The following is a 26494-nucleotide window of genomic DNA, read 5'->3' on the forward strand; positions in this document are numbered from 1 at the left end:
AAAAACGAGGGTTTATAGAAGCGCGGATCTATCCAAGCGCACGGAGTTAGAAGTAAGCGCATCAAGGGACGTTGCATGCGGATGATGTAGACGTAGCATAATGCGTATACCATAGACTATGCGCATGTTCGCGCGATTTGTCTCGGCGGGTTTACTCGTGGTCAAGGCCCCGAGTTTTATACAAGAATCTGTGTGTGTGTGTGTGTGTGTGTGTGTGTGTGTGTGTGTGTGTTTGTGTGTGTGTGTGTGTGTGTGTGTTGGAATCTCTGAATTTAGTCGAATTGTGTACATGTATAACGAATCAACTGAATTAATCTGAATTCACCGATGAATTTGACTGTCAAGATCTTGACCTATCAGACAAATAACTAATGGCAAGTTGTGAGGCGATTACACATCTATTTTGACTATTCACGCACTGTTTTCGTGGGAAAAAAAATCAGCGAAACTTCACAGTCGTGCGTGTAAATTCTACTTTTCCTTTCAGACAACTTTTGAACTAGTATAAGATGGAGTTCCTCTTCAATCCTTTTCAAAGTCTTTCGGCCATTGCCCACAATATTTGATGACCTTAGTTTCATGATTTCGCTATGCAGTATTTTTTTCTTCGATTTCCTAACAAACCATATACAAAGAAAGTTTATTTTCTCAGCAACATACACAGCGAAATTAGATTTCCGAAATTTGTAAATTATGTATCAAGTATGCAAATTATGTGTCTTTGAAATTAGAAATCGGGACCCAGTCCCCCCCCCCTATTTTGTATATGAATCTCTCCCATAGATACACCCTAATATAGGTTTGAAGAGAATTCTTCGACGAAGAATAAGTAGGCCACTGACTCAACGTTTTGCGGTTATGTGAGGGCAACGACCTTAATCAGGCGAAGTTTGAATGAAATTCGAAGTAGGCCTTAAAGGGGATGGCGAGTAACTGATCAGTGGGAATGCTGGGGGATGATTGTTCCAATCCTTGTGGGATTCATTTAAGAGTACATTATATATCTATTGTTGTGTGAAAATTATTTGCTTCAGAATGGTCCCATATTCAAGTAATGTGCAGTTTATACGTGTACGATCACCCCGTCACTGTACAGGCATGCTAACCTGGAAACATTAAACTGCACATTACTTGAATATGATACCATTCTGAAGCAAATAATTTTCACACAACAATAGATATATAATGTACTCTTAAATAAATCCCACAAGGATTGGAACAATCATCCCCCAGCATTCCCACTGATTCCCACTGATCAGTTACTAGCCATCCCCTTCAAAGGGATTGTATACTAGTAGTTTTGGTTGAGACCTAATTTCAGGTTTCTAACATTTTTTGGCGAGATAATGAGAAACCTCTTATAAAATATGAAAGAGCATGTAATACCATGAGGAATTCAACGTTTAGTTGATGCAAATTGTTTTTGAAATGGCTGAAATATCCAAAACAGAGCAATTCCAATAAAATGCGGGACCCACCTTTTATTACGATCGCTTTGTTTTACTTCGTTTTAGGATGTTTCAGTCATTTCAAACCCAATTTTTCTTTTAAAAATCTCTTAAAATGATATGCTCTGTACTATTTCATAAGGAATTTCTTGGTATCTCGCAAAAGTTAAAAGCCCTATTCTCATCTCCACCAATATTCTGTCATCCCTTTAAAGGGAACGTAAACCCAAAGAGTAATGTGGATAGAGTGAAAGCAGCAACATTAGCAGAACACATCTGTGAAGGTTTGAGGAAAATCTGACAATCGATGCAAAAGTTATGAAGTTTTAAAGTTTTGGTGTTGGAACCGCTGGATGAGTAGACTACTAGAGGTTATGACGTATGAGTGGACAACAATACAAAAAATATAAAGGAAATTCAACAAAAAAAATTAACTTTTCTAGCATTGTGAAAGAGCACTTGACTAACCGCTTTCAGAAAGCAGGGGGAATATTGCTACCTTAACATATGTCGGTATCAAGATGATGGAATTTGTAATTTTGATGAAAAATGATTTTTTTTTTTTGTGTGGAATTTTCTTTATATTTTCTTGATATTGTTGTCCACTCATACGTCATAACCTTTAGTAGTCTCCTCATCCAGCGGTTCCAATACCAAAACTGTAAAAATTCATAACTTTTGCATCGATTGTCCGATTTTCTTCAAACTTTCACTGATGCGTTCTACTATAATGTTACTGTTTTCACTCAATCCACATTGCTCTTTGGGTTTACCTTCCCTTTAACTGATGCCATGGAGAGTAAATATCGAATAACAAATAAATTGATCAGGATTATCCAATTTGTCTTTATTGTTGTTACATCTAGATTAACTTGGAAATGAGTAATTGGATCACGCCATACGTGATATGAAAGAAGGATGTAGTAGCCGAGCGTGAGATAAAGCGTGAGAACTGCACCAACAATGATTGGTTTAGGCGATGTGGCAGCCTGTAATCCTTCGTGACTACCAGCTAGTTTAGATGACTACCATAATTATGTCTTGCATGAGAGTGCTTTTGATTACAGCCACTGCGTACTAGTAATTGTTGCACATCCGCATGTCCCAGGCCTTATGATACTGCTGTATCACCCGACGCTATTATGGTATGCGTGAATACAAACCATGAAAAAAAGAAAAGAAACAAAAACAAACAAATAAATTTTTGGGCCTACCTCACAGTGGAACTACTTTTGACTCTCTGATGTCGTTCTAAATTAAGCATAAAATTTGACGATACTTCCCAAAACTAATTCAAATTCATACAGTTGATAATTATGTAATCGAAGCATCCGAACTTAATGCTAATCATGTAATTAGTGCACAGGCCAACTACGAGTATCATTTCATTGAATTATTGACATGTCAAAGTTTGAATATCACGCGCCGTGTTTAAGTTGTATTGTTGGACGCGTTTAAATACCATCAGCTTATGTCAAGTCTGACTATTGATAAGAGCGTGTCTTTTGTTCCACTCGAGGTCAACATACATTTACTTTTGTATCTTTCACCTTCATGTCGTGACATTATCATTTTGACATGAATTCGTACTTTGCGCTGGTTTTTATATTGAGAGTAATTCTTTTCAGACCCCCTCCCGTCTCTTAAGGACATAGATTACTGCGACCACTTAGATATAAACAATACCGATGTAAATTTCCAATAAAGTCCGTTGACAGAATTATCTATCATACGTTTACAAGGCGGCTTGATGGGCGTATAACTGCAAAAATTTATTTACTCAACATTGTTTGAAGTCGCTCACTCTTCTTTTTTTTTTTCTCCCTGAAGCCCGGTACTCTATAACTCGATAACAAAAACGAAGTCTTGAAAATCTGGTTAGATTGTACAATGGATAGTTTAGAAAATGTTCCATTTTTGCAAAAAATTTTAATAATTCAATTAATAATCATGTATCCACCATCTATCACTTCGTATAAGAGATGCTGGGGGAAAATCCTGTCACAATCTACGGCCAGCTCCAGCATGATTGACAGATGAATTTTGCCCAAACTGCTGACTGACAGGGTCCCAGAAAACAAAGAATTTCCTGTCTTTTGTGTTAAATAAATAAAAAAGAAAAAGACCTAGTGGCCGGGAGAGTCACTTTCAACGAGGCTTTTATCAGGCTTTATCTTTTTTGACATACCGCCTTTCGAACTTTAACTTAGACAAATACAATACTCAGTAGATTAGCCCATCTATTCAAAACGGCATCTTCGTCACGGTCAGAGAAACAATAGAGCGATTAAAGCGAACTGCCGTTTTCTTCACCTTTTATAACCCAGTGGAGGTCAAGAACAAAAGGTAGTTCGGCAATGGCGGATTAACTATTAAACTCCTTTCCTTTTGTTCCCACACACAGTTTGTCGGTAAGGAGAGGGTAGATGAAACGCGGCTACTTCCAATGCATTATACCAAAATGAAAGGAGCGTCCATTCGGATCCATCACAGATAACACGTGGCCGTTTTCTGCTGTCATGACTCAGTGTGTCAAAGAAAACACGAAAGAATTGATTTTCTTCAAAGGCGCTGAAATAAGTACACATATTGTACCGGTAATGGCATATAGTCAGGTTTAGCGACCTCGTAGATAGTCCGAGTGAAGATGAGTTACATACACGTGTATCTCTGATAATATATATATATATGAAGAGTTTGTTTGCAAAAACCGATGAGTCCATATTTGTCAAATGGAGATATTTGCCATTAAAGGTCAAGAAAAATAAAGAGAATAATACGAATTTTTTTCTTCTTTTGACCATAACACCAAAAATGTACTTTTATATGTAGTGACCAATATATCATTTAAAAGGTATTATTTTGTACTTTATGACAGAGACCATACTTCAAAATCTTCAAAAATGGACTTATCGGTTTTTGCAAACAAACTCTTCATATATATATATATATATATATATATATATATATATATATAGTGTGATGATGCTGATATTCCTACCGCACGCCTAGAGAGAGAGAGTGGTAGGTATACATTGTGTGTGTGTATCAGACATTTCAAATTAAAATTCCTTTATTCGTATTTTTTTTTTTTTTTTTTGCATTGAATATCACAAATGAAATGCAGAAATTTCTTGTTGTCTTTTTGGGTGCTGTTCGTTATTCCGAAGGTTCGATATTCCGAAGGTTCGTTATTCCGAAGGCTCGTCAATCCGAAAATGAAAAAGGGTTCGTTAATCCGAACATTTGAGGCGTTATTCCGAAGGTTCGTTATTCCGAAGATTTGTTCATCCGAAAATGAAATTCGGAAAAACGAACCTTCGGAATAACGAGCTGTACCGTTTTTTTCAACATAGGCATACTGTGTGTACATCCGAACATGATAGAAATTTACGCTTACAATGGACTGTTAACAGAGTGAAGAAAAAAAAATGAGAAAACACATCGAATGAGAGTTACTTAGGATAGTAAAACAAGCTGATTTGACGGAATTATGGTTCATGCATTGTGACTGCAGTACACTGACGTCAAATAAGCATGTATAGCTTGAAGATACGACAGCCTTGAAAGAGAGAAAAACACATGCATCATTTACACTCATCGAAAACGAAAGAAAAGAAAGAAAAACAAGCCAGACCGCTAGCTTTTCGAGCATCACATTGCGATGACAACAAAGATTGTATTGATATGAGAGTGTATGGAAAATGTGTTCAATGCTGGTGCAAGTGTTGACTTTATTAGAACTGTACACAGTAGGGTGTGTTTTTATTGTTTTGTTTTTTTCTTAATTTTCTGATTTCAAGTGCCAATGAGTAACGACATAAAGGTCACGAGTATTAGCAGACCAATTCGTGCCATATAATATACTAGTACGGCACCGGAGCAGACTGTATAATCCTTGACCCACAAGATGAAACAAATCTTCCAAATTACAATTGTTTATATGAGTATTATGCTCATTGTCAATGACATTTCCGCAATGGCATGCAATTCATCCATATGAAATTGTGGTCTACGTGTACATGATGTTATGTGTACTTGATTCAGTAGCTATTCAAAGCGTTGTAGTTTGACATTCTTCAAAGCACACGCAATCAATACACGCGTGATGGTTACAGTCTTGTTCAACAAACTCATATTTGTTCTATTATTAGTCTGTATATTTGCTCATTATTGCAGAAAGTATTTCGTATATATCATTGACTTGTTGATACCTCATACTTTTTACTCTTTGTGTAACCGAGTGTTTTGACTATGGAAATGTGTCTCCCGTGGACTGCATTGTTGTAACGCAAGCAGGCAAGGTATTTATTACACAATGATGGATCATCTACGTCAGGAAATTCCTAATTGCGATAGAAAGGGGGAAAACTTAAACTCGAAAGCAGTTCGAAAACTGCGAAAATTCAATGTATTCAATGTAGCATGGGATTACAATGTATTCGGTTCGAATGTCATTCTGTGGAGATACCACCACACCACTCACTATCTAAATACAATGTACAGTACCACGTTGATGAATCGCTCGAAGAATACCTACAATGTATTCTTATCATTTGTAATCATTATTTCGTAATTATTAATATCATTCTGTCGTAACTGCTGTCATTATGATCTATGATTATCTTGCCATATTATTAATCTTATAACATAATACTTGCTTTTCTCATTGCAATCTGTAGAGTCGAGAACTTCCGTGTTGATATTTCTAATGAGTTAAATTAGCTTATTGCATTCCCACATATAATTGTGATAGCGTGTTCAGTTCATCTCAACATGGACCTACTAAGTGGTAGGGTCCATGATCTCAATGAATATTCGTGCAGTGTACATGAAAATGAGCTTACGCATAAAGTTCATCTTGAGGTCACACAACCTAAACATCATTTCAAGCGACGAACGGCGGTCACTCTTTCGTGAAGATTTCTGCCACGCCTACTCATCAAAGTGCAGGCGCAAGCGGCTGTCGCCACCAATCACGACGTTGGGAACTACACATCTCATATGATTGGACGAGAGCGCGAAAGCAGATTGACCAATCATAGCAACAGCCAGGCCTCGGAACTCTGAGCTGCCGATTCTATTGGTGCGACGCAACACACAGAAGACACAAAAGGACGTAAAGAACTTTATTAATTTATTATTCATCGGTCTCACCCGCACGCGGTACAAGGTATTGAGTTAATTCGCCAAAGTAGTTCTTACGATCGTATTAAATCAGCTGTTTTCACTGGAGAAGCACAGTGCGAGGTTCTCCGACTCTACTACTAGTCTATTGCTCAGCTCAGCTGTTGTACCTGATCTTTCTCAATTCGCTCGTGAACAGGCGCCATCATGTATCACCCTTTCACAGATTATTTTGGCCTCACCGAGCTAGTTTCTACGGTGTCGAAGCAAGCTGTCTCGGAGGATGCACCTGCACATTTCCTGGAATTCCAGCAGAATGGCGTCGATGCGCCGATAGGTGCTCGTGACTGCAACAACAACGAGATTGTTAGTCACCATACTGGATTTCTCCCTCTTCCCATCAAGCTCTCCGATATTACTGAACTCAGTAAGGTGATGTCGGCAAGGAAGAATCGTGGACGAGTTGGCACAGGGCTCGGCGGTAACAGGCCACCTATAGTATCATGGTGTGTCTTTTGCAAGAACAACGGGGAGTCGGAGATAGTGTATGGGAGCCATAAGTTGAAATCCGATGATGGGAGAACGACCTGCCCTATTCTTCGAGCTTACACGTGCCCATTGTGTGGGACAAACGGTGACAGGGCACACACCATCAAGTACTGCCCTTTGTCGAAGGAGCAGGAGTCTGGATCTTCGCCAACGGGGCCGGGCACCATTGGCAGCATCGGTTCGGGTGGCTCGTCGCAGTACCGAACTCCACGGACCTCAACTGGTCGGAGGAGGTCCTCTTCCTGCATTGGCAGCGGCTCCGGCGGCGGCGGCGGCGGCGGGTACATATAAGGTCGTAAGGAATCCATGCTAGTGTGCTGAACCGAGTTGGACGTCGCTGAAGTCTACACAATTAGACAGTGTTTTTTCTTTTCTTCGGATGATATTTATTGTGCACCTTTCCATCATTACCGGGACAGCAGTGACGGTGACCACAAAGAGGACGAGGGACATTTATCTTGAGTTACGAACTGCAGCTGCATGAACATTTGTTTTGCATTGCATTGTTTGTAAAGTTATATATTCTATTTCGTTATTATCCGTAGATTTTGTTTGTGTGTTTCAAATGTAATTTTTACTGTAGTTAATGAGTTTGATAATTTTCATGTCGTGAACATCTTGCCAAGTGAAATTGCCTGCGGCCTATTTTATTTCATGCAATGGGGCCCTATGCATGTATTGCTCATTGTCCGCCGCAATCGGTTAGTGCATTCTTGTTTGTGGTAGTTGTCATATGTATGCGTTTTTTAATATGCAATGTATAAAATACTATGGTTATCAGTTCCTCGGTACATTAGGTTCGGTATGCGTACTGTGTGGTACATACAGTAGCCACTTCCAAGTTTAAAAGATGGCAATTTCCACATGTTTATATATCACTTTTTTTCTCTTTTTTGAACAAGCAGACTTGATGTGTACATATAATACCAAAGGTCTATTTGCCTGTATTCACCTCTTATCTGGCTTGTGGAAAGACGATGCCCTCCCACTTTCAGTAAGTTTATACTGTAAAATCTTATACCAAACTTGATCGAGTACCTCGTCTAATATTGCAGTAATGACTGCTACTATTGTGAGATAATTACTCTGTGGAGTATGTATTTCTTAGTCGCAATTCTTCCAAAAGCAGATTATCATGCCAGTGGCTATTTTACTTGCGAATTCATCATCCCAACTTCATTTGAATATCAAATTGTAATGAAATTTGCTGTTAACAGAGCAGTTTACTTAATTTTGTGATTTTTTAAGTGTATAATATTTAAAATGTAATCTAAATTAATCTTGACATCTAATCTGTTCATCGACATCGGAATTAATGGTTCAGTTAGCTACAAATTTTCTAGTTTTCTGTAAATATGTAACTTTCTGTCTTGACCATATTTGCTAGAGAAAAGGGACATTGCAAAATCAATTGCATGTTGAGACAATCTTGTCACTGATCACGCACATAAGTTCTTGCCATCTTTGTTTATGTAGGGGGAAAAAAAGTTGAGTCAACCCTCAGTTGAGGAGTTAATACATCTATTGTGTTGAGATTGTAATATCATTTGCCAAGTGTCTTATATTGGTCAATATCTTCATTTCGTATGAATATAAATTTTATGAATTTTAGACAAGTTGTCTTCTGTATTCCTTTGCTTGTGAAGAGTTGGAATTCTGTGAATGATTAATCGGGAAATGTGTCAGTGTGTACTCCGTGTGTGTATGATGCCTTGAGAGGGATTTTACAAATTCAAGTCTTGTGTGTGTGTGTGTGTGTGTGTGTGTGTGGGGTTGTGTGTGTGTGGGGTTGTGTGTGTGTGTGGTTGTGTGTGTGTGTGGTTGTGTGTGTGTGTGGTGTGGTGTGTGTGTGTGTGTGGTGTGGTGTGTGTGTGTGTGTGTGTGTGGTGTTGTGTGTGTGTGGTGTTGTGTGTGTGACACTTAGCCAATTAGTACCATGGGTCATTATAGTACCAATATCACAACAGAGGTATAAATGTGCTCTGTTAACATCAACAATCATTTCATGCACAAGTCATGTTCTACCCTAATGCTCTAAATATTTAAATGCTTATTTTTCTATGCCTTCAATCTCTGTGTCCGTGCGATAGATATAGATATGCTACATACATAAGAGCATGTGCTCTTGTACACATGAACAATAATTACACAAAGTAATATACCACCCACAAAGCTCAAACTGATATTCATTTTTTATTGCCTTTGCTTCGTGTGAGCACATCAGTGTGTGTGTGTGTGATGCCAAATACATTGTACTGTACCATAAATAAACATTACTTCTATTAGCAACATCACAAGAGCATATGCTTCCGACCAAACATACAATCAATCATTGAAATCGACTATCTGCCCACCGAGATGAAATTAAGATTCTCTTTCCCATCTGCTAATTAGGCCTACTTTCATCCATGGCAGTCTCTTGTCTACTTTCATCAATATTGCTGATGTCTATCTTGAAACTTTCATTAGTTCACAGTGAATGCCCAGTCAACATCTTCAAATTCACTCAACATGACAACACAAACAGACGAAACCCATGTTCTAGCAGGTGGGATGGTACAGTATTGGTGGAGATGAGAATTGGGCTTTTAACTTCGTGAGATACCAAGAAAACATGATATAGTACAGAACATACTATTTTAAGAGGAATTCAAAGTTTATTTGATGAAAATCGGGTTTAGAATGACTGAAACATCCAAAAACAAATTAAAACTAAGCGATCGTAATAAAGTGGGGGTCCCACACTTTATTAGACTCACTCTTTTGGATATCTCGGCCATTTTCAAACCAATTTTCATCAAATAAACGTTGAATTCTTCATAGAATTACATGCTCTTTCATATTTCATAAGAGGTATCTCGTTATCACACACACACACACACACACACACACACATACACACACACGTCAACGGAAAATTGTCATTTCATGTTTGGCTTTTGCTGAATTTTCACTCCGTGAAATTCATTAGATGTGTATTTGGAAGAGGTGTTTGGGTGGGGGGGGGGGGGGTGGGAGGGGCTAGTCTTTATTCTGTCCGTCGAGGAAGAAGATACAGATCTTTTCTGAGGGATAACCAGCGATCTCTTTGTATCTTAACTTGCATAGATATCAGCGGTGGTAACCAAAGAGTGTACAGAAGCGCAGGTGGTAACCTCGCCAGGAAGGCACATTGTTCTTACTGCCATCAAAAGATGGCGCTATGTTGTTATCGCAGTCAAAGGCTCTGATCGCAGTCAGAGCCCGAAATGCTTTTAATATGTTGACAGTGTCCGCAGGCCATGAGATGCGTGCACACTTTGTTAATAATGAAATCTATGTACCAGTGCACGTTAGTCCTTTGATGCTAGTAGACCCTATGGCCCGAATTTACCTAGGTAAATGAAACCATGGTTTAAACCATGGCCAAAAACCATGGAGCGCCAAGTGTCGCACGGAATATTTCGTTACGAAATTGGTCATTTCGTCGACAAAAAATAGTTAATGACTGATTTCGTAACGAAATATTCCATGCGACAGTTGGCGCTCCACAGTTTTTGTCCATGGTTTAAACCATGGTTTCAAATAAAATGTACCATCTTCGTGAATTCGGGCCTATGTGTTGTGGTATAGAATAGTTCCAGAGGAGGGTGCTCTTTTGACAGAACTGTTTGAAGTAGCCTGTAATAAGTTGTCATTGGTTGTTTGTTTTTTTTCCAGAAATGAAATGATTTAGGAAAGAAGGCACTACTGTGGATTCAATGATTGGGAGAATTCCACAAAATTTCATTTTTCATGAAAAGTACTCATTCCATCGACTCGTTTTAGCGATAGGATACTATGTTAAAGGTATAGACTTTTTAAAGAGATAGGTCAATTTCTCTTTCATTATGCTAAAAAAAATTGAAAATATGCTGCATTTTCTTTATTTTCTTTATGGCGTTGTCCGTAATGACGTCACGAACTGTTAGTCACCCTATCCAGCGATGACGGCACCGAAACTTTCCAAATTCACAATTTTTGAACGGATTATCCGATTTTCCTCAAACTTTCATTGATGTGGTAAACTAATATTGCTGCTTTCACTCAACCCATACTGTATTTCGGCTTTGCTTTCCTCTAAAGCTTCTGTGAATTGCTATAATGGGCGGGTTGAAAGGTCATTATTAATTATCATAAGAACATGAAATTCAGCTACCAGAGTAATTTTCGGTAATGAGTTCGGACTGGAAATAAAAAGGGAAGTATATGCGGAACATGCCAAAGAAAGAAGATTAAGAAGCAATCATAAAGGTCAGAAGCAATCATCAATGAAATGATGATGTCACAATTTGCAACAAAGGGACAGTAAGAAGGAAGGAATATCGTGACTGCGTGAGAAGGCGTTGATATTTTGGTGCCACATGTTCAATGTTTGATCACCAACCCAAAATACGATTGCAAAAGAAAAATACATAATGCAATGTTTCGTCTCAGTCTTCGAGCACTTGTGTGAGACCTTGACACGATCTCTTCGGTCATGTCGTCACGACATTTTTTTTTTTTTCTGGCGCTGCTGGAAACATTGTGTCTTATTGTGTGTTATATACATATATATATATATATATATATATATATATATATATATATATATATTATACACACATATATATATATATATATATATATATATATATATATATATATATAAATATATATATATATATATATATATATATATATATATATATATATATATATATATATATATATATATATATATATATATATATATATATATATATATATGTAACGACAACAAATGGAGCCGGGACTCGCTATGTTGGTTACGGGTGTTCTTTATTATTCGCAGGTTCTGCTCATCACCCCTGCCGGAGACAAAGATAGCTGACTCCCGATCACTCGCTCTGCTTCACAATATCTTGCTGCTTCTTCGTTGTCAAAGATTCCAATATGAAGTGAGGAGAGGAAAGCTTCGCTATTTATTGGGTTTAGGACCCTTCCCAAAGATATATTTTAACTTTAAATTCCAATCCACCGACGCACAGTCCTACGTCACTTTTACTGCCACTTTGTTTGGGTGGACGGCTATGTCTGGCTATGAGGTCACAGCTTGACCCAAGGAGGGCAGAGAGTGGACATTATGCCCAAATTTGGCAAGCAAAAGTGGAGAATGTGACCGGAAGGATTGGACTTCCTGACTGACGCAGGGTGACTCATTTTCCAGAAAATGTATTTTAATGTTACTTTTTGTTTTAATTTTTCATTCTTAGAAATCTTTCTTTCCTTTTGTTTGAGCAAAAACCACAATGTTACATATATATATATATATATATATATGTGTGTGTGTGTGTGTGTGTGTGTGTGTGTGTGTGTGCCTAGTGAAATACTAGAAATTGTGATTTTTTTTTTTCAAGACAAAGTGTAAAATGCAATACAGTCCCGCGTTTAAGCGTATAGGCGTCATGAAGTTGAAATGAAACTCAAATATTATACAATAGGCCTACAAGTGCATTGAGTGGATGCAACAATGATCAGTCGAACGCATCCGTGAAAGTTTCGAGGAAAATCGGGCAATCCGTTAAAAAATTATGAATTCTCATAGTGTCAGTGCCGCCATTATCGCTGGACTGAAAGACTACAACACTCTGTGACGTAACTGAGGGAAAACGATGTACAGAAAATATCAACAGAATCTAACCAATTTCATGGTTATTTCTAGCAAAATGAAAGAGCGCTTGACTTACATGTGTACCCCTTTCAATGCTGCTGTTCAGAAAGCAGGGGCAATAATATCACCCGTAGTATTTGTCAGTAACAAGTCGAGAAAAAAACTGTGCAATACTTTTCATGAAAAATAGTTTTTGTGGTTTTTCACACAAATTCTTTTTGGTTCTAATGAAAGTAAGAAGAAGTAAGTGTGAAAGAGTAAGTCAGTTGTTATTTCATTATGCTATTATTATAGAAAAGGGAAAACATGGTGAATTTTCTCTATATCTTCTTTATAGTGTTGTCCATACGCGACGTCACAGCTAGAATGTTGAAGTCTCCTCATGCAGCGATGGCGGTACCGAAACTTTACAAATATTCATAACATCGAATCGTCCGATTTCCCTAAAACATTGCAGGCTGGATGTGTCCTGCTAATTGCTGCATTTAAGTGTAGTACAATGTACTTTGCTTTTATTGAACTTTTGTTTTTGTTATTTTGTCTGGCAGACTGTATATAGGATGTAATTGCTTGGGGTTTGGTGTTGTTTGTATGTTTTCTACTTTCTTATAACATACACACACATAATTGCTGCTTCCCTGGCAGTCAGTATCGGCACTATAATTTTGTAATTTAATAAGTGGGATGCAGGTTCACCAGATATGGGGTAGGATGGGTGTTGTTTCCTTCTGTTTGATGTGTTTGACTCTTTTCCTTTTTGACATACAAAATTCTTTCTTTTCCATTCGTAATATTGACAATGTGGAATTAATGTTGTTATAATCAAATTTGTGTTATTTTGTCATGAATTAAAATTGTTTATATGAAAAAGAAAGAAAAATAAAAGATTGACAAGCAAAGTGAGTACATATGTACGTATTAATGTGATGGTGTCTTGTTTATCTACTTGACTTCACACAGAATCATTTGTAATATAAATTATGTTGTCATTGTAAAATTTTCATGTGTAGGCGTCCTAATGAAGATGCTTTCAGGTTGCCTGCATGGCTCTCATTGTAAACGCCACTATTTTATGGTTTTGTGTTTTATTTTGCCGAATAAATGGCCTAAATTGGCCTCAATCAACCTTGCCTCATTATAATATCCCATTGAACGGTGCAGAAATTTGCTTTTTTTTGTTTTATTTTGTTTGCTTTTTTAACCTATATGTAGGCCTAACCATATACTGTGTGTACAGGCCACTATATGAGAGCTGTGGAGGAATGACGTCAGCAGCTTATCCAATTTACATAAAATTATCATGGTATGATGGTGGTTGAAACGGATAATTACCGTTCCGTGTATACACAACTATAACTTCAAATACTCCGTCACGTCTTTCCTTGTACACGATATAAAAATCGAATCTCATTGAAGCTTCTATACTTGTTTAAAGGACAAGTCCACCTTCATAATGTAATGTATACATGTGGATTGAGTGAATGCAGCAATTTTAGTAGAACACATCAATGAAGGTTTGGGGAAAGTCAGACAATCCGTTCGAAAGTTTTAAATGTATCTGTGCGGTCATTGCTGGATGAGAAGATTACATACAGTGTATATGATGTCACATGCAAAGAGAATAAAAAAATGTATTTATTATTTTGTTGTTGTGGGAAAAAGGTGCACGTTTCCTCGACTTGTCACTGACAATGTTACGGGTTAGATTATTCTCCCGGCCTTCTGAATGAGGCAAGTCAAGCGTTCTTTTATTAAGCGAGAAAAGTTAAAATATGCTGAGTTTTCTTTATATTTTCTTAATGTGGTGGTTGTTCTGCACATGTGACAGCACAAGCTGTAGTAGTCTTCTCGTCCAGCATGCACTGAGCAGAAACTTCAAAAATTCATGATTTTTGAACGGATTGTCCGATTTTCTTCAAACTCTCACTGCTGTGTTCTACTAATATTGCTGCACTCACTCAATCCATGATGTCTATGAAGGTGGATTAATTTTGCCCTTTTTCAGCGTTAAAGGGACTGTACAGTACTGGTTGAGGTGGGGATTCATGTTTTGAACATTCCTAAGTGAGATAATGAGAAACCTCTCACAAAATATGAAACAGCGTGTAATTAAGAAGGATTCAATGTTTATTTGATGGAAATTCGTTTTCAGATGGCTGAGATATCAAAAAAGTGATAATAATAAAAGGCGATAGGCCACGCCTTTATTAGAATCTCTTTGTTTCACCTTGATTTTGGATATCTCAGCCATTTCAAAATCGATTTTCATCAAATAAACTTTTGATATCCCTTAGAATTGCATGCTCTTTGACATATCATAAAGTGGTTTCTGAATATCTTGCAAAATGTTAAAAACTAAATCCTCACCTCAACCAGAACTGTACACACCCTTTAATACCCTTTATCAAAGTCAGTTTTGACGACAGATGCATTGTATAGTATAGGGAACAGTAACTGTTGCAATGTGCAAAATATTACAAAATCCCGAAAGAATTCATGTACACATCATAATTATATCAAAAACGTATAGACATGATGAGGTACGTAGCATATAAGAATTGTGATTGATTCCAGTGGTCCCATTCTTTTAAAATCTATATTCAACACCCGTAGCTGTGTGAAAAACATAAAATGAGGATGTAACTACTTATAACTATACGTTTAGTCGAAGCGATAGACATATATACATACATACATACATACCACTACACAGTTATATGTAAACACGTATGCATATGCGCTTCAACGACTCAAGGAAAAATGAAAATTGAAATGAAAATTCATTCACCTTTTATCATAATAAGTATATCAGTTAGTTTCCTTTTTTATTACTTCAGAGTAAGTTATCACTGAATTGACTGCATGCGTCACAAAAGCATCCGTAGCTCATTACAATGAATAGAATACAATGAATTTCGAACTGCTCTCGAACAGTTAACTTTGCTTGTCACATAAACTCGAGGGGGTCGTCTTTTTCTTCCCGATAAATAAAACTATGATTTTGCATTGGAAATAAGTGAGTCAAAGAAAACATGTAGAGAGCATAACACTTCCGCATGATCTACATGATAAACAATATGTAGTCAACCTACATAATTATGTTGCAGAATCTGCCTCCTTTTGGTTGCATCGCAAGAACGATGTAATTTAGTTTTTTTGGGCAAAATAGAGTATAAAGACAACTAGATGATTAAACTGACCTAGATTGACCCACAAGTGATAAACCGATTACAGCAGAGTACTATAGACCACGTTCAAGTTACTTGGTTTTAAGAATGTTTTAAGTGTAAAAATCAGACGCATATAAAATGATAGAAGTGTCAACAAAACAGGACCTTAAATAAAAAGTTATGCAAATTTAAAGTAATTCTTTTGTTTTCGCCAATCACTGATGTATTGGTTGAAACGCCTCATATATATTTGTGACGTTGCCGCCTCTTAAGTCTCACGCTGAGCTGCACACATATCTTCATTAAACCCTATTATTTCATCTTGGTTTGGTTTGTTTGTTTTGTTTGGTTTGTTTCATTTTCCATCTGAGAAGATGACTGGGGTAGCCCATATTCAGCTGCAGTAGCTGGTCTTCAAGCTATTGCAGCTGAATAATGAGAGCATCCTTCGCATCAGATTAATGAGTTCTTGTAAGAACACAGCACATATTTGGTTTTCCGGGGGAATGAGTTTTCATTTGCCAAACAATCAACCCCCATATAAGAACGTAATGTTATTGCTGTGCACGTATATAACAGATAAGCAGTCGAGCTGCGAAGTTGTTAACATCATCGCTTCTATAGCAATTTGCATGTTTTATGAGTTATACGATACATGTAAAAGGTAAAAACAATCATGTGAAGATTTAAATCGAAAACCGTTAAACCTTTAAACCATTAAACTTTACCACACTGATACACTGTGACATCTGTCTACGTCGCAACTATTCAATACGCAGCAAATGCTTGATGATCACTTTCAAGTTGACAAATAGTCCACTTTTTACGGGCTTATTTTTCACGGTATGGGATGTTGGTCATCATGTTTTCGACTGTAAAATGTAAACAGACTTACAGATCATCACGTCGACTTAGGTAGAAAATGACGGCACATTAACTGTCTTACGAAAGAAACACAATCTCTACTACTCCAATCACTATACTGCATAAAAGCTGTTGTTTCACGTACAGATATTTTCGCGTATGAGGTTACCAATTTCTTTTGCGAGATTTTGTTTTCGCGATTGACTCAGATGCTATCGTACGTGCACTAATGCCTGTGCGTAAATTCTGAGGAGAAATTCCAGTCCAGTTATAAGTTAGTCTGATAAAAAAGAGAAAATTCTTTCAAGTAAAACAATGAAAATTCATAGTGACCTTTCAGGAACTGTTTCCTGCAAAATTAGCAAAAATTCAAAATGTCAGAACTACCTAATTTTTCATCCAATTTTGATGAAATTTTCACGATTGTACTAAGAAAATCTTACTTCTTTTCTTTTCAGAATAAATTTCAACTGCACTGGAATTTCCATTTGATGCGATCAAGATCAGGCATAATTATCTTTGCATGTTGTTAATTTCGTGAATATTAAACCCTCACGAAAACAAGAGGCTTTATAGAATTTGAATGGCGGTGTTCATTTATATCATTTTCGTCTTTGTACATGTATACAATTTACTGTCTAAGAAAGATGTGCGTATGAGAGAGAGAGAGAGAGAGGGAGAGAGAAAGGGAGAGAGATAGAGAGACGACGTAAAGTATGTGTAAGAGTTCTATGTGACGTCACAACCTCTCAGTCTTGAGCGTCACTGGCGATGCGGAGTGTTTTTCAAGTGTTAGTCATCATACATTCGATTGAAAAAAAAAATGAATAGGGGCCTACTTAAAAAGCCTTATTGCAAAATCAGTTAAGCGCCATTTTTAAACATATCAAAGTAAGTCCATCATCAGATAGCGCAAAACAAAACCTCTCCAGTAATACCTCACTTGTCACATAAGGAATATTTTAGAAGTTTTGATTGAAAATATCCCGAATTTTCTTATTACTTCTTTTTTTTTCTTTTTTTTTTAGGTTTTAATCTCAGATATCTCAATTTAACAAGAATGGAGTTAGCTCGTTTTGCGATAAAACTCATCACTTATGCCTAGCATAAACATCACATCCATAATGTCTCTTTGAATACGACACTCCCTGGCCGTCATCGTTGGGTTTTTGTAAAGGGGAAGCATGGGATAAAGTGAGGCAAAAGTAGCAAATAACCAACGCAAATGAGTGGACGGATAGTGTAAATGTCATGACAACAAAATACAATACATTGCAAAAATTACAAAGCATTATGATACTTCTGGAACAAGATCATAATGATCATCATTATACTCTCTAGGTGTTAGTCATACTCTGGTGTCCAATTGCTCGTTCCCGAAAAAGGAATTTGTCCCGTAGGGACTGCCCACGAGTACGTTGTCTTTATCCAAGGGCTGCGCACAGGGTGCGACGATCTTGATTTTCGGTTTGGACGCAGGCACACCGCTCTTTTCCCTGACACCTTCTCGTCCTTCCACATCCACGTCCCGACCTTTCTCTTTGTCCACCTGTCCGTCCGTACTTCTGTCCCTCTTATTTTCACCCTTGACAAGGAAAGGCTCTCCTGGCTGAGAGTGAGATGTAGATTGACCGGTGACGTCAGTTCGACTCCTTGCTGTCGAACTTCTGATGCAGGTTCTGAAGGGTGTCGAGGGAGGCTTCTCTCCATGGCCATTCTCCGAAGAACGACCGTCCGAAGTATGTCTCGTCGCCGATTTCTTCCTCAAGCCCGCCCTCAAGGTCATGTGTCTGCTAGGACTCGCTGTCCCGGTCTTCGTTTCGTCAGATGAGAGGTTTGTCCATTTTGACGCGTCTACCTTGCTGGCAGCGGAATTGAGCGACGAGTCGGCGAGTGACGACCGAACTTTCTCGACAGCAGAAGCCGACACATCGACTTTCTTCGAGCGCAGTGTGGTTCTCTTCCTCCTCTGGTTCCCGGCAACTTCAGCTTGATTTGACTGATCTGAAAGCCCTCCAGATGGAGCCAACAGCTTAGGAGTTCCATCCTGTGATTGGTCGTTTATTGAGTTCGGCGGTGCGCGCACGACGAGCGGCTGAAACGGGCCTTGCTTCAGTAAACTGCCTCGATGAGGGATGCCACTCTCACTGGCGATCGAGTGCGTGTCGAGGACGGTCCGGAAGTGCTTTAGACCTGACTGACTGGCAGTAAAGTTTGTGCTGTCGCTCGGTCGCCAACTGGCAAGGAATCTGCAACCGAAAGGACGCATGTCAGCGCCGTACTTATCCCGCTGCGACATGCGAAAATCCTCGACAATCTGCATCGGTGTAACGGGAAAGGTCACTCCGCCGTCATGCGGCGGTATCGCTTCTACTACCTTCACGGTTCTGATATCGCCGTCATTTGTGGCGAGCTGACGTTTCTTACTTTGTGATGCCATGGTTTCAGCAGGGTGCCGAAGTGTTGTCAGCTTGATGTGCCGAGTTGCTGGGTAGCGAGATTGCAGAGACGAATCCTGATGTCCACCTGAGAGCCAGGTTACACCAACGTCAGGAACTCTCCCAGATTTGTAGCCTGGACCGACATGGAGCGGTCGCATTGGCGTAGAATGAAGATCGGTAAACTCGTCCCTATGAGAACAAACAAGAAAACAGAAACAAAGAACAACATGAAAAGTAAGATTTAAAGAAGCACAATAGTGCTGTGGCTTAGTGGATAAGACCTTCGATTCCCAATTAGAGGACCGTAGTCCGATTCCCGGCCAGGTCTTAAACGTTCTTGGATATTTATTTTTACCCATCATGTCCCTCTCGACCCAGGTGTATAGGGTACCTGGCAACGCTAGGGTAATGATAATGGCAGGGCCCTCAGGTAGAGCAGTGGCAACACTAAAGAGACTACCCTAGATAAACTAGACATTATTATTATTGTTACAGCAACATGCATGTCATCTTCAGATTCTAGGATGTAAGAAATACGTAACAACGAAGATAATACACAGAGATGAAATGTGAGAAAATATATAAGATTTCTGGTGGCAAATACAGTTGTATGGGCAAACGAAACCCGCTGTACATGTTTTACCTAAAAGACTACATGAGGAATGAATAGATGGCAGAGTTTAAAGGGGTCTATAGTTTTGGTTGAGACCTAGGCCCCGTTGCAAGAAAGTCGCAATCAATTGCAAATAATTGCTTATTTTGAAACAACCATTCTGATTGGCTCAGGGTTTGCCCTATTAAGAAGACATGCATGCAACAATGATTTTGATAGGCTAGTGACAATCAGTTGCAAGTTGCGTTTAAACGCTAAGTTTCTAGCAACGGGGCCCAAATTTCAGGTTTCTAACATTTTTTGGTTACGAGATAATGAGAAATCTCTTATGAAATATGAAAGAGCATGTAATTCCATGAGGAATTCGACGTTTATTTGATGAAAATTGGTTTTGATATGGCTGAGATATCCAAAACAGAGCGATTCTAATAAAGTGTGGGACCCACACTTTATTACGATCGCTTTGTTTTACTTTGTTTTGGATATTCCAGTCATTCCAAACCCGATTTTCATCAAATAAACTTTGAATTCCTCTTAAAATGGTATGCTCTGTACTATTTCATAAGTGTTTTCTATAGTTATCTGGCAAAAATTTAAAAGCCCAATTCTCATCTCCACCAATACTGCGCCATGCCTTTAAACTTAAAACCCCAATACATGTACATGTACTAAACTATCGTCAAACAACAAAGACCAACTCTGCAAAGGTTGGATATAACGAACCAATCGGGAATGTTGCACTCTTTGAGTCTGGGGCGGAGGCTGTCAGACAGCGTGCGTACGATCACCATAGCTTCCTGTCGTCCTCCACCCTCCGGGACGGGAAAGGAGTTCAATCCCGTTCCCGAGCCTCCCACGGTGTAATACCGTCGGTACTCGTCCACATACGCCTGCCAGTCGTGGTAATGCTGAAGCAAGGCAAGACAGAAATATATTACAATGTATGTGAAAGTAGACAGACAGAGAACGGTTAGACGTGTGAATGATAACTTCAAAATTGTTTGAGATGAAGAACGGATGGGGAAAAGATATACTTCTGTCAAATTTGCTTCAATATAATATTCTACCACTGAGTAGCAGATGATTTCATAGCTACAGATATGTATAAATCAATTATGATATAGTGTTCTGTCATTGAACACTACAGAAATTGAGAAGAAATGTAGAATGATTGCTATCTGCTGCACCCCTGCAAAATCTGTTGTCACTTTAATCTATTATAGTTCCACCTGAAAATATAAATCTCAATGAAGAAATAAATACACCACCAGAGGGATATTGTCAATAATATTCCCTCATCATCCATTCATATTTCAACGAAGAAAAGGCGGGGGGGGGGGGGCGGCAGGCTTGTAATCCATCAAACACTTTGTGGCTTGAAGACAGTTAATGGTTTTAGAAGTATAACGCCAGACACATTATATTTATGAACATGCATTTTTAAGTGAATCGAACACTTGCTATTCCATGGACTTTGTCTTTATAGTGTATGTGATCAAATTTACATATTGTAATGCAATGTGATTCAATGAATATTTTCGTTTATCCATATGACAAAAACTGTAAAATTGCCTCAGCTAAGATTTGACTGTACTGTTTCTCATGACGGATATTGGCGAAAATTGCGATTTTGTTACAATGTGTTTAAAAATGTGCTTAACAGTACTAAAATGAGAAAAATAAGACAACGAAGTCGGTAAAGGTAACGCGCGCATACGGTAATGTCACAAATGCTTGCCCCCAAACAATGAAAAACGATGATTCTACATTGACATCATACCTTGAAGGTGTAAGCCACGCTGTCTCCTTCGTTTCGATGAAACATAAATGGATCATAGGCCTTTTTCTTCTTGGACTCCCTCACAGACGAGGCAGCGCTTGCATCGTTTACGCCAGCATCCCACCAACTTTTCGCGGGAAACCACCCATTTAGTTCGTCGTCCTTAACGACGGAACCTCTCGTAGCCTGATGTCTAGTTCTCCTTGTGCTGTCCATACGACCCTGGCTCTTCGCACTTCGCGGGATACCATCCTGCATCACGGACGAGGAATGAGATTGGTGGCATCTCCATGGCAACGAACACACGCACTGCCTGAAGAAACTATCGCCTGCGCTATCTGATGTCGAAATGTCGTCAGAAAATTCCAGGAGTTGACGAGAAAAAGTTGGCTTTCGTTTTGAGGACGGCTTTGTATTGGAGCTCAGTCTGGCAGGCGACTTCTTCCTTGGCCATTGGTGCATTCCATCGACGGGTTCATCCACCACATCGATGGTTTCGAGTTGTCTCTTGTCGGCAGTTTCCGATGACGAGTCGTTATCTTGTGCCGTGCGCTCGCGCGCAATATCGTGCAAAAATTCAGGTTCGAGGTAGTAAGTCACTCTACTGTCGCGTGTATCAATTGGGAAGTTTTCCTTCTTTGGCCACTGTTTCGGGACAAACTTAGTACCAGAGGGCTTTCTCCATCGCCTTGGTTTTGTCTTGACACGCTTTATCTCGCCATCGGATTCGCCATCAACTTCAAAATCGCTCAAAGTTTCTTCCATTTTGAATATATACGGTCGCGTGTACCTCGTCCGCCTGGCGATGTTTTCCGGATTCACATTTTCATTCGTGTCTGATTGGGTTTACGTTCATGTATGGTTTGCAATCTTGTAGTTCATATATAGACAGATTTGAATTTATGATTCGACTAGACAACATCAAATATTGTGGATATCAAAATTTTGCCATCTTATTCGAGCTTGCGCAAATATCCATGTGGGACGCAGAGCAGATTCCGCTGTATTTTCTGACGATCGATCTAAACAGCAGATAAAGGGCCTTCACAAAAGTCTTCCACTTAGCAGCAGAATCACGATGCCATATCAACATCCCACAAACATTAAACCCAATTGGTAGTCCATCAGCAGTATTTCAGAGCTGAATTTATGATGTCACATTCGCCTATAGGACTGTTCTCCGATCTACAGCATGCAGCCACGGCCATAAGTAAAATCAGGTCAGTGTTCGCGATCCCTGTACAGATACAAATCATAGATAGAAACATCGGAAATGAGTTACTGCTGCAATGCTCACTTCTACACATATAGTAGTTTACAAATTCATGAACTGTGAGAACGCACACGCGGTATCAGTAGTTAGTGAATACACAAATCCAATTCCCTCATCGTCGATGAACCGTAACCCCATTCTCTTGTCCCCACCTCTCGACCTTGATTGGCAATCTTTTTAAAGTCATCAGACCGGAGACCATTCATACCGCTTTACCCCACACAAGGATAATTGTTATTTCATCGAATAGGCAACCAATGTTACTGGGCTGGTATCCAACCAGTATTTGGCAGCTTCCCCGCAGGCCTACAGGTACTTGTTCCGGCATTCCGAGCTCTGTCCCCGTTTGCAATGATTTACCACGCTCCAAAAGAAGCGTGACATTCTTTGTCAAAATGTTCATTAGATCCAATGTTATTCAGCACGACACGCTCGTGCCGTCAGTAAACATATTTACAAACAAGTTGTCACAACTTTGCTTGGTTCTCATTCACAAGATCGCAACTGTACTATGAAACCAAAACCATGCAAGACATATCCATGGCAGCAAAACAATAATTTATCAACATCAGATCACTTTATCGTTATCTATATGCGACATTGATTAGTTATCGACGTTTATATGCTCACTCGAGTTGGGTTTCCCCAGAATTATAAGATGATCAAGCAGTGTCAATCCTCGGCAGTCAGTTTCCCCGACTTGATTGACTGGGTGGTGGTTGAGTGTGTGGTTTGTAACAATTCACCATGCAGTGTGAGGTATACAATGCCTGTTCAGATTAATACGTGTATTGTATAGACAGAGAGCTTTTGTCGCTTTAACGGATTAACTTGATTGGCGTGACAGACAAATGCAGATAACAGTTGGTACACTAATGAGCAGCGTCTGGCGAAGAACAACACACTATAGGCGTACATCACCTCGACACACCACCATTGACTTCGTAGTGCCGCTAAGTCATGACATAGTTGTGACATTTAGCAGTCATGGTCTATGTTGGGATATAGCAGCTTAAGATATGGAAGTCGCTGCCTATAGGACTACAAATAAAGGGAAAACTTTAGGTATCAAAATACGGATAGGATTATATTGCTGGAGAATACCCCGCCACGATTCGATATCATTATAATCTCTGCTGCCTTTGAACGTGTTGTATAGTAGATTTAACTCATCGGTTTCTTATGATTTACATTTTAAAGCATTGACAAGCAAAAACAGACCCCGACTTGAACATGTGTTACTCTTTCGGGTTTTAAACAGACTCGAAAGCTAAATGTAAAGAAGTAAGAAATCATACATCATATAAACAAAATGTTTGAAATAAAGAGCTATCTGTAGGAAAGAACCAAATATCGTGAACATTAAAACTAGAATGTATCTAACATGAAAATCATCTGCGAGGACAACATTAAAACGTATGTTTTCAAGTATTACAAAACGATCTCAAATTCAGGACGCTATTAAACACTGACCTTTGAGCGTCGACGACGTTCCAAATCATGCATCTTCACAAATCCTAAAAGCGAGAAGGAAAGTTTCAGATTAGCTTTACCAGTTCGCTCTGTAACTATGATGAAATGTGGCTGCACATTAACCGGCAGTCTGAAGGTGGAGATTCATCATAACACCAGAATTTCATGTCTAAACACATTCCATTGTGCTATCAAGAGTGTATTGTCGTGCAAAGAAGTACACATTATCGCATTACACAACATTTCATCTCTCCAGTACAAGTTTAGAAACGTCACAACGGCCACTTGCTCCCCACCGATGTTCAAAGTTCATGAGGTCACGTCGAGACGGCAGGCATAGCGTGCCCCGTGCCCATGGCAACGAATAACTCTCGACCCCTTTTTTTTTTCGGTTACGGTAGTGCACGTCGCACGCAGACGATTCACAGGAGCAACCACTCTCCCTCTCCGTCGCGGTTGATTGTCGTAGTGATTTATTGTGTTGATATGGCTGTATAATGATGACAACGATGTTGATTATGTCATTTTTTTTTTGACCCATAGAAGTTTAGACTGGTCAGTTTGATGAGCTTTCTAATTCCATGCATTTATATCATCTAACGTTAAAACGCGCAGAGCAAAAACAGTAAAGTGACCCAACATAGTCAAAATAATGATATCATGTCCTTTCCCCTCCATCTGCAGTTTTTGCTTCATCGCGGGTGTCAAAATGAGGATCCCACAGTCGCCTACTTATACTAATATTGTGTTTCCAACTTTGCCATAAAGTGCCATCACACCGTTGACGATATACATAAGTTCACAACAAGGACGCTTAGATCGGGAAAACCATTAACGACACTGTTAATAACCAATAATGTCCTGTACAATACAACAGCGCTTGCTGGATGTAACAAAAACCTCTCAATGTAATCTAACACGCCTGTCTTTTAGACAACATTTCTTATTTGACAATATTGTACTCGAATTTCTGACATTTCTTCATTTTTAGAGCGAACGATTTTCAAAAAGAGAGAAAACTACAAGCGAAATAACCTCGTTTGTCAACTTTGGCAGAAAATAATAGGCTGCTCAGCTTTTTTACTGAGGCCATAGTAATACTGAGTATACCATTGCTTGATTGGACGTGGGTGACTAATTATAAGTTACAGCATGATAATTAGGTTATAGTCAGCCCATCCATCTGTTTCAGACAATCAGTAAGCTAAAGGCAAGCGAGAAAATATGGACAACAATAGCCAATCGTCGATTAGCTGGCTATACCTCAATGTTAGTGCTAGGAGAACGAGGGCTGGTAGACCGCAGGGTGCAAACAGAAAATAATGTACAATTATTATTCCGGTATGTGCAAGTAAACGGCCAGGCCAGGGCCCCGTTGCAAGAAAGTTGCAATCAATTGCAAATAATTGCTAATTTTGAAACAACCATTCTGATTGGCTCAGGGTCTGCCCTATTAAGAAGACATGCATGCAACAATGATTTTGATTGGCCAGTGACAATCAGTTGCAAGTTGCGTTTAAACGCAAAGTTTCTAGCAACGGGGCCCTGAGCTAAGAAGGCAAGCCCTGCCGGAAAACACAAACGAAACCCAAATACTATTAAACGGACATTAATTTTTGTATTCGTTGGTTCATACCAGGGAGGTGGCACCTCCCTGTTCATACCGATCGCAATGATATTACCGCTTCCAACGACAATGCCTGATGTGACTCATTCATGCCAACAGAAAACTAAAGGTGCAGAACAATCATGCTGGAGTCTGTCTTGAGTCCGTTATATCATTTCTTTCTCCTAAATAAATGGCTTGTGTATCAGTCGCTATAATTAAGCAGAACGGCGACGACGGTTCACAGATATTTCTTGGCAAACCTCGCGGGTGTTAGCTTTGAGGATTAATCTGGTCGAAAAAGGAGATAAATGGTAAAGATGGCCGTGATAGTATGATGAGGTTAGTCTCGGAGGAGACTGACGACTCATGTCAGTTTATCTGTTTTCATTAGGAGAGATAGCGACGATCGACGATAGCGGGATTTAAAGGGATGATAAATCTATACAGTTTCAGCTGAGATGGAGCTACATGTTTCCAACGTTTTTTTGATGATGATT

General features: G+C 39.0%; 2 protein-coding genes across 2 annotated transcripts; one reads left to right on the forward strand and one right to left on the reverse strand.

Moving 5' to 3' along the window:
• The first annotated feature begins 6642 nt into the window (after nucleotides 1-6642).
• LOC140226989 (nanos homolog 3-like) lies at nucleotides 6643-8736 on the forward strand. Its single transcript, XM_072307427.1, has one exon. The coding sequence runs from the start codon at nucleotides 6783-6785 to the stop codon at nucleotides 7413-7415; it is 633 nt and encodes a 210-aa protein (XP_072163528.1). The 5' UTR covers nucleotides 6643-6782; the 3' UTR covers nucleotides 7416-8736.
• Nucleotides 8737-17928: 9192 nt separating this feature from the next.
• Nucleotides 17929-22407, reverse strand: LOC140227687 (uncharacterized). Its single transcript, XM_072308102.1, has 3 exons — nucleotides 21643-22407; nucleotides 20586-20770; nucleotides 17929-19438 (listed from the first exon to the last, which is right to left on the reverse strand). Exons 1-3 carry the CDS (start codon nucleotides 22405-22407, stop codon nucleotides 18157-18159), a joined length of 2232 nt encoding a protein of 743 aa, XP_072164203.1. The 3' UTR covers nucleotides 17929-18156.
• Between the last annotated feature and the right edge of the window lie 4087 nt (nucleotides 22408-26494).

This window comes from Diadema setosum, chromosome 4 (genome assembly GCF_964275005.1).
Source record: "Diadema setosum chromosome 4, eeDiaSeto1, whole genome shotgun sequence".
In the NCBI taxonomy this organism is placed as follows: Eukaryota; Metazoa; Echinodermata; class Echinoidea; order Diadematoida; family Diadematidae; genus Diadema; species Diadema setosum.

What these genes read in the sequence shown, in the direction of transcription:
- LOC140227687 (XM_072308102.1), bottom strand. Translation starts at nt 22,407, where the DNA reads ATGGAAGAAACTTTGAGCGATTTTGAAGTTGATGGCGAATCCGATGGC. An exon ending in GCGTGGCTTACACCTTCAAG is followed by an intron (nt 20,771 to 21,642) that starts GTATGATGTCAA and finishes GCCTTGCTTCAG; the next exon opens with CATTACCACGACTGGCAGGC. An exon ending in GAGTGCAACATTCCCGATTG is followed by an intron (nt 19,439 to 20,585) that starts GTTCGTTATATC and finishes TTGTTCTCATAG; the next exon opens with GGACGAGTTTACCGATCTTC.
- LOC140226989 (XM_072307427.1), top strand. Translation starts at nt 6,783, where the DNA reads ATGTATCACCCTTTCACAGATTATTTTGGCCTCACCGAGCTAGTTTCT.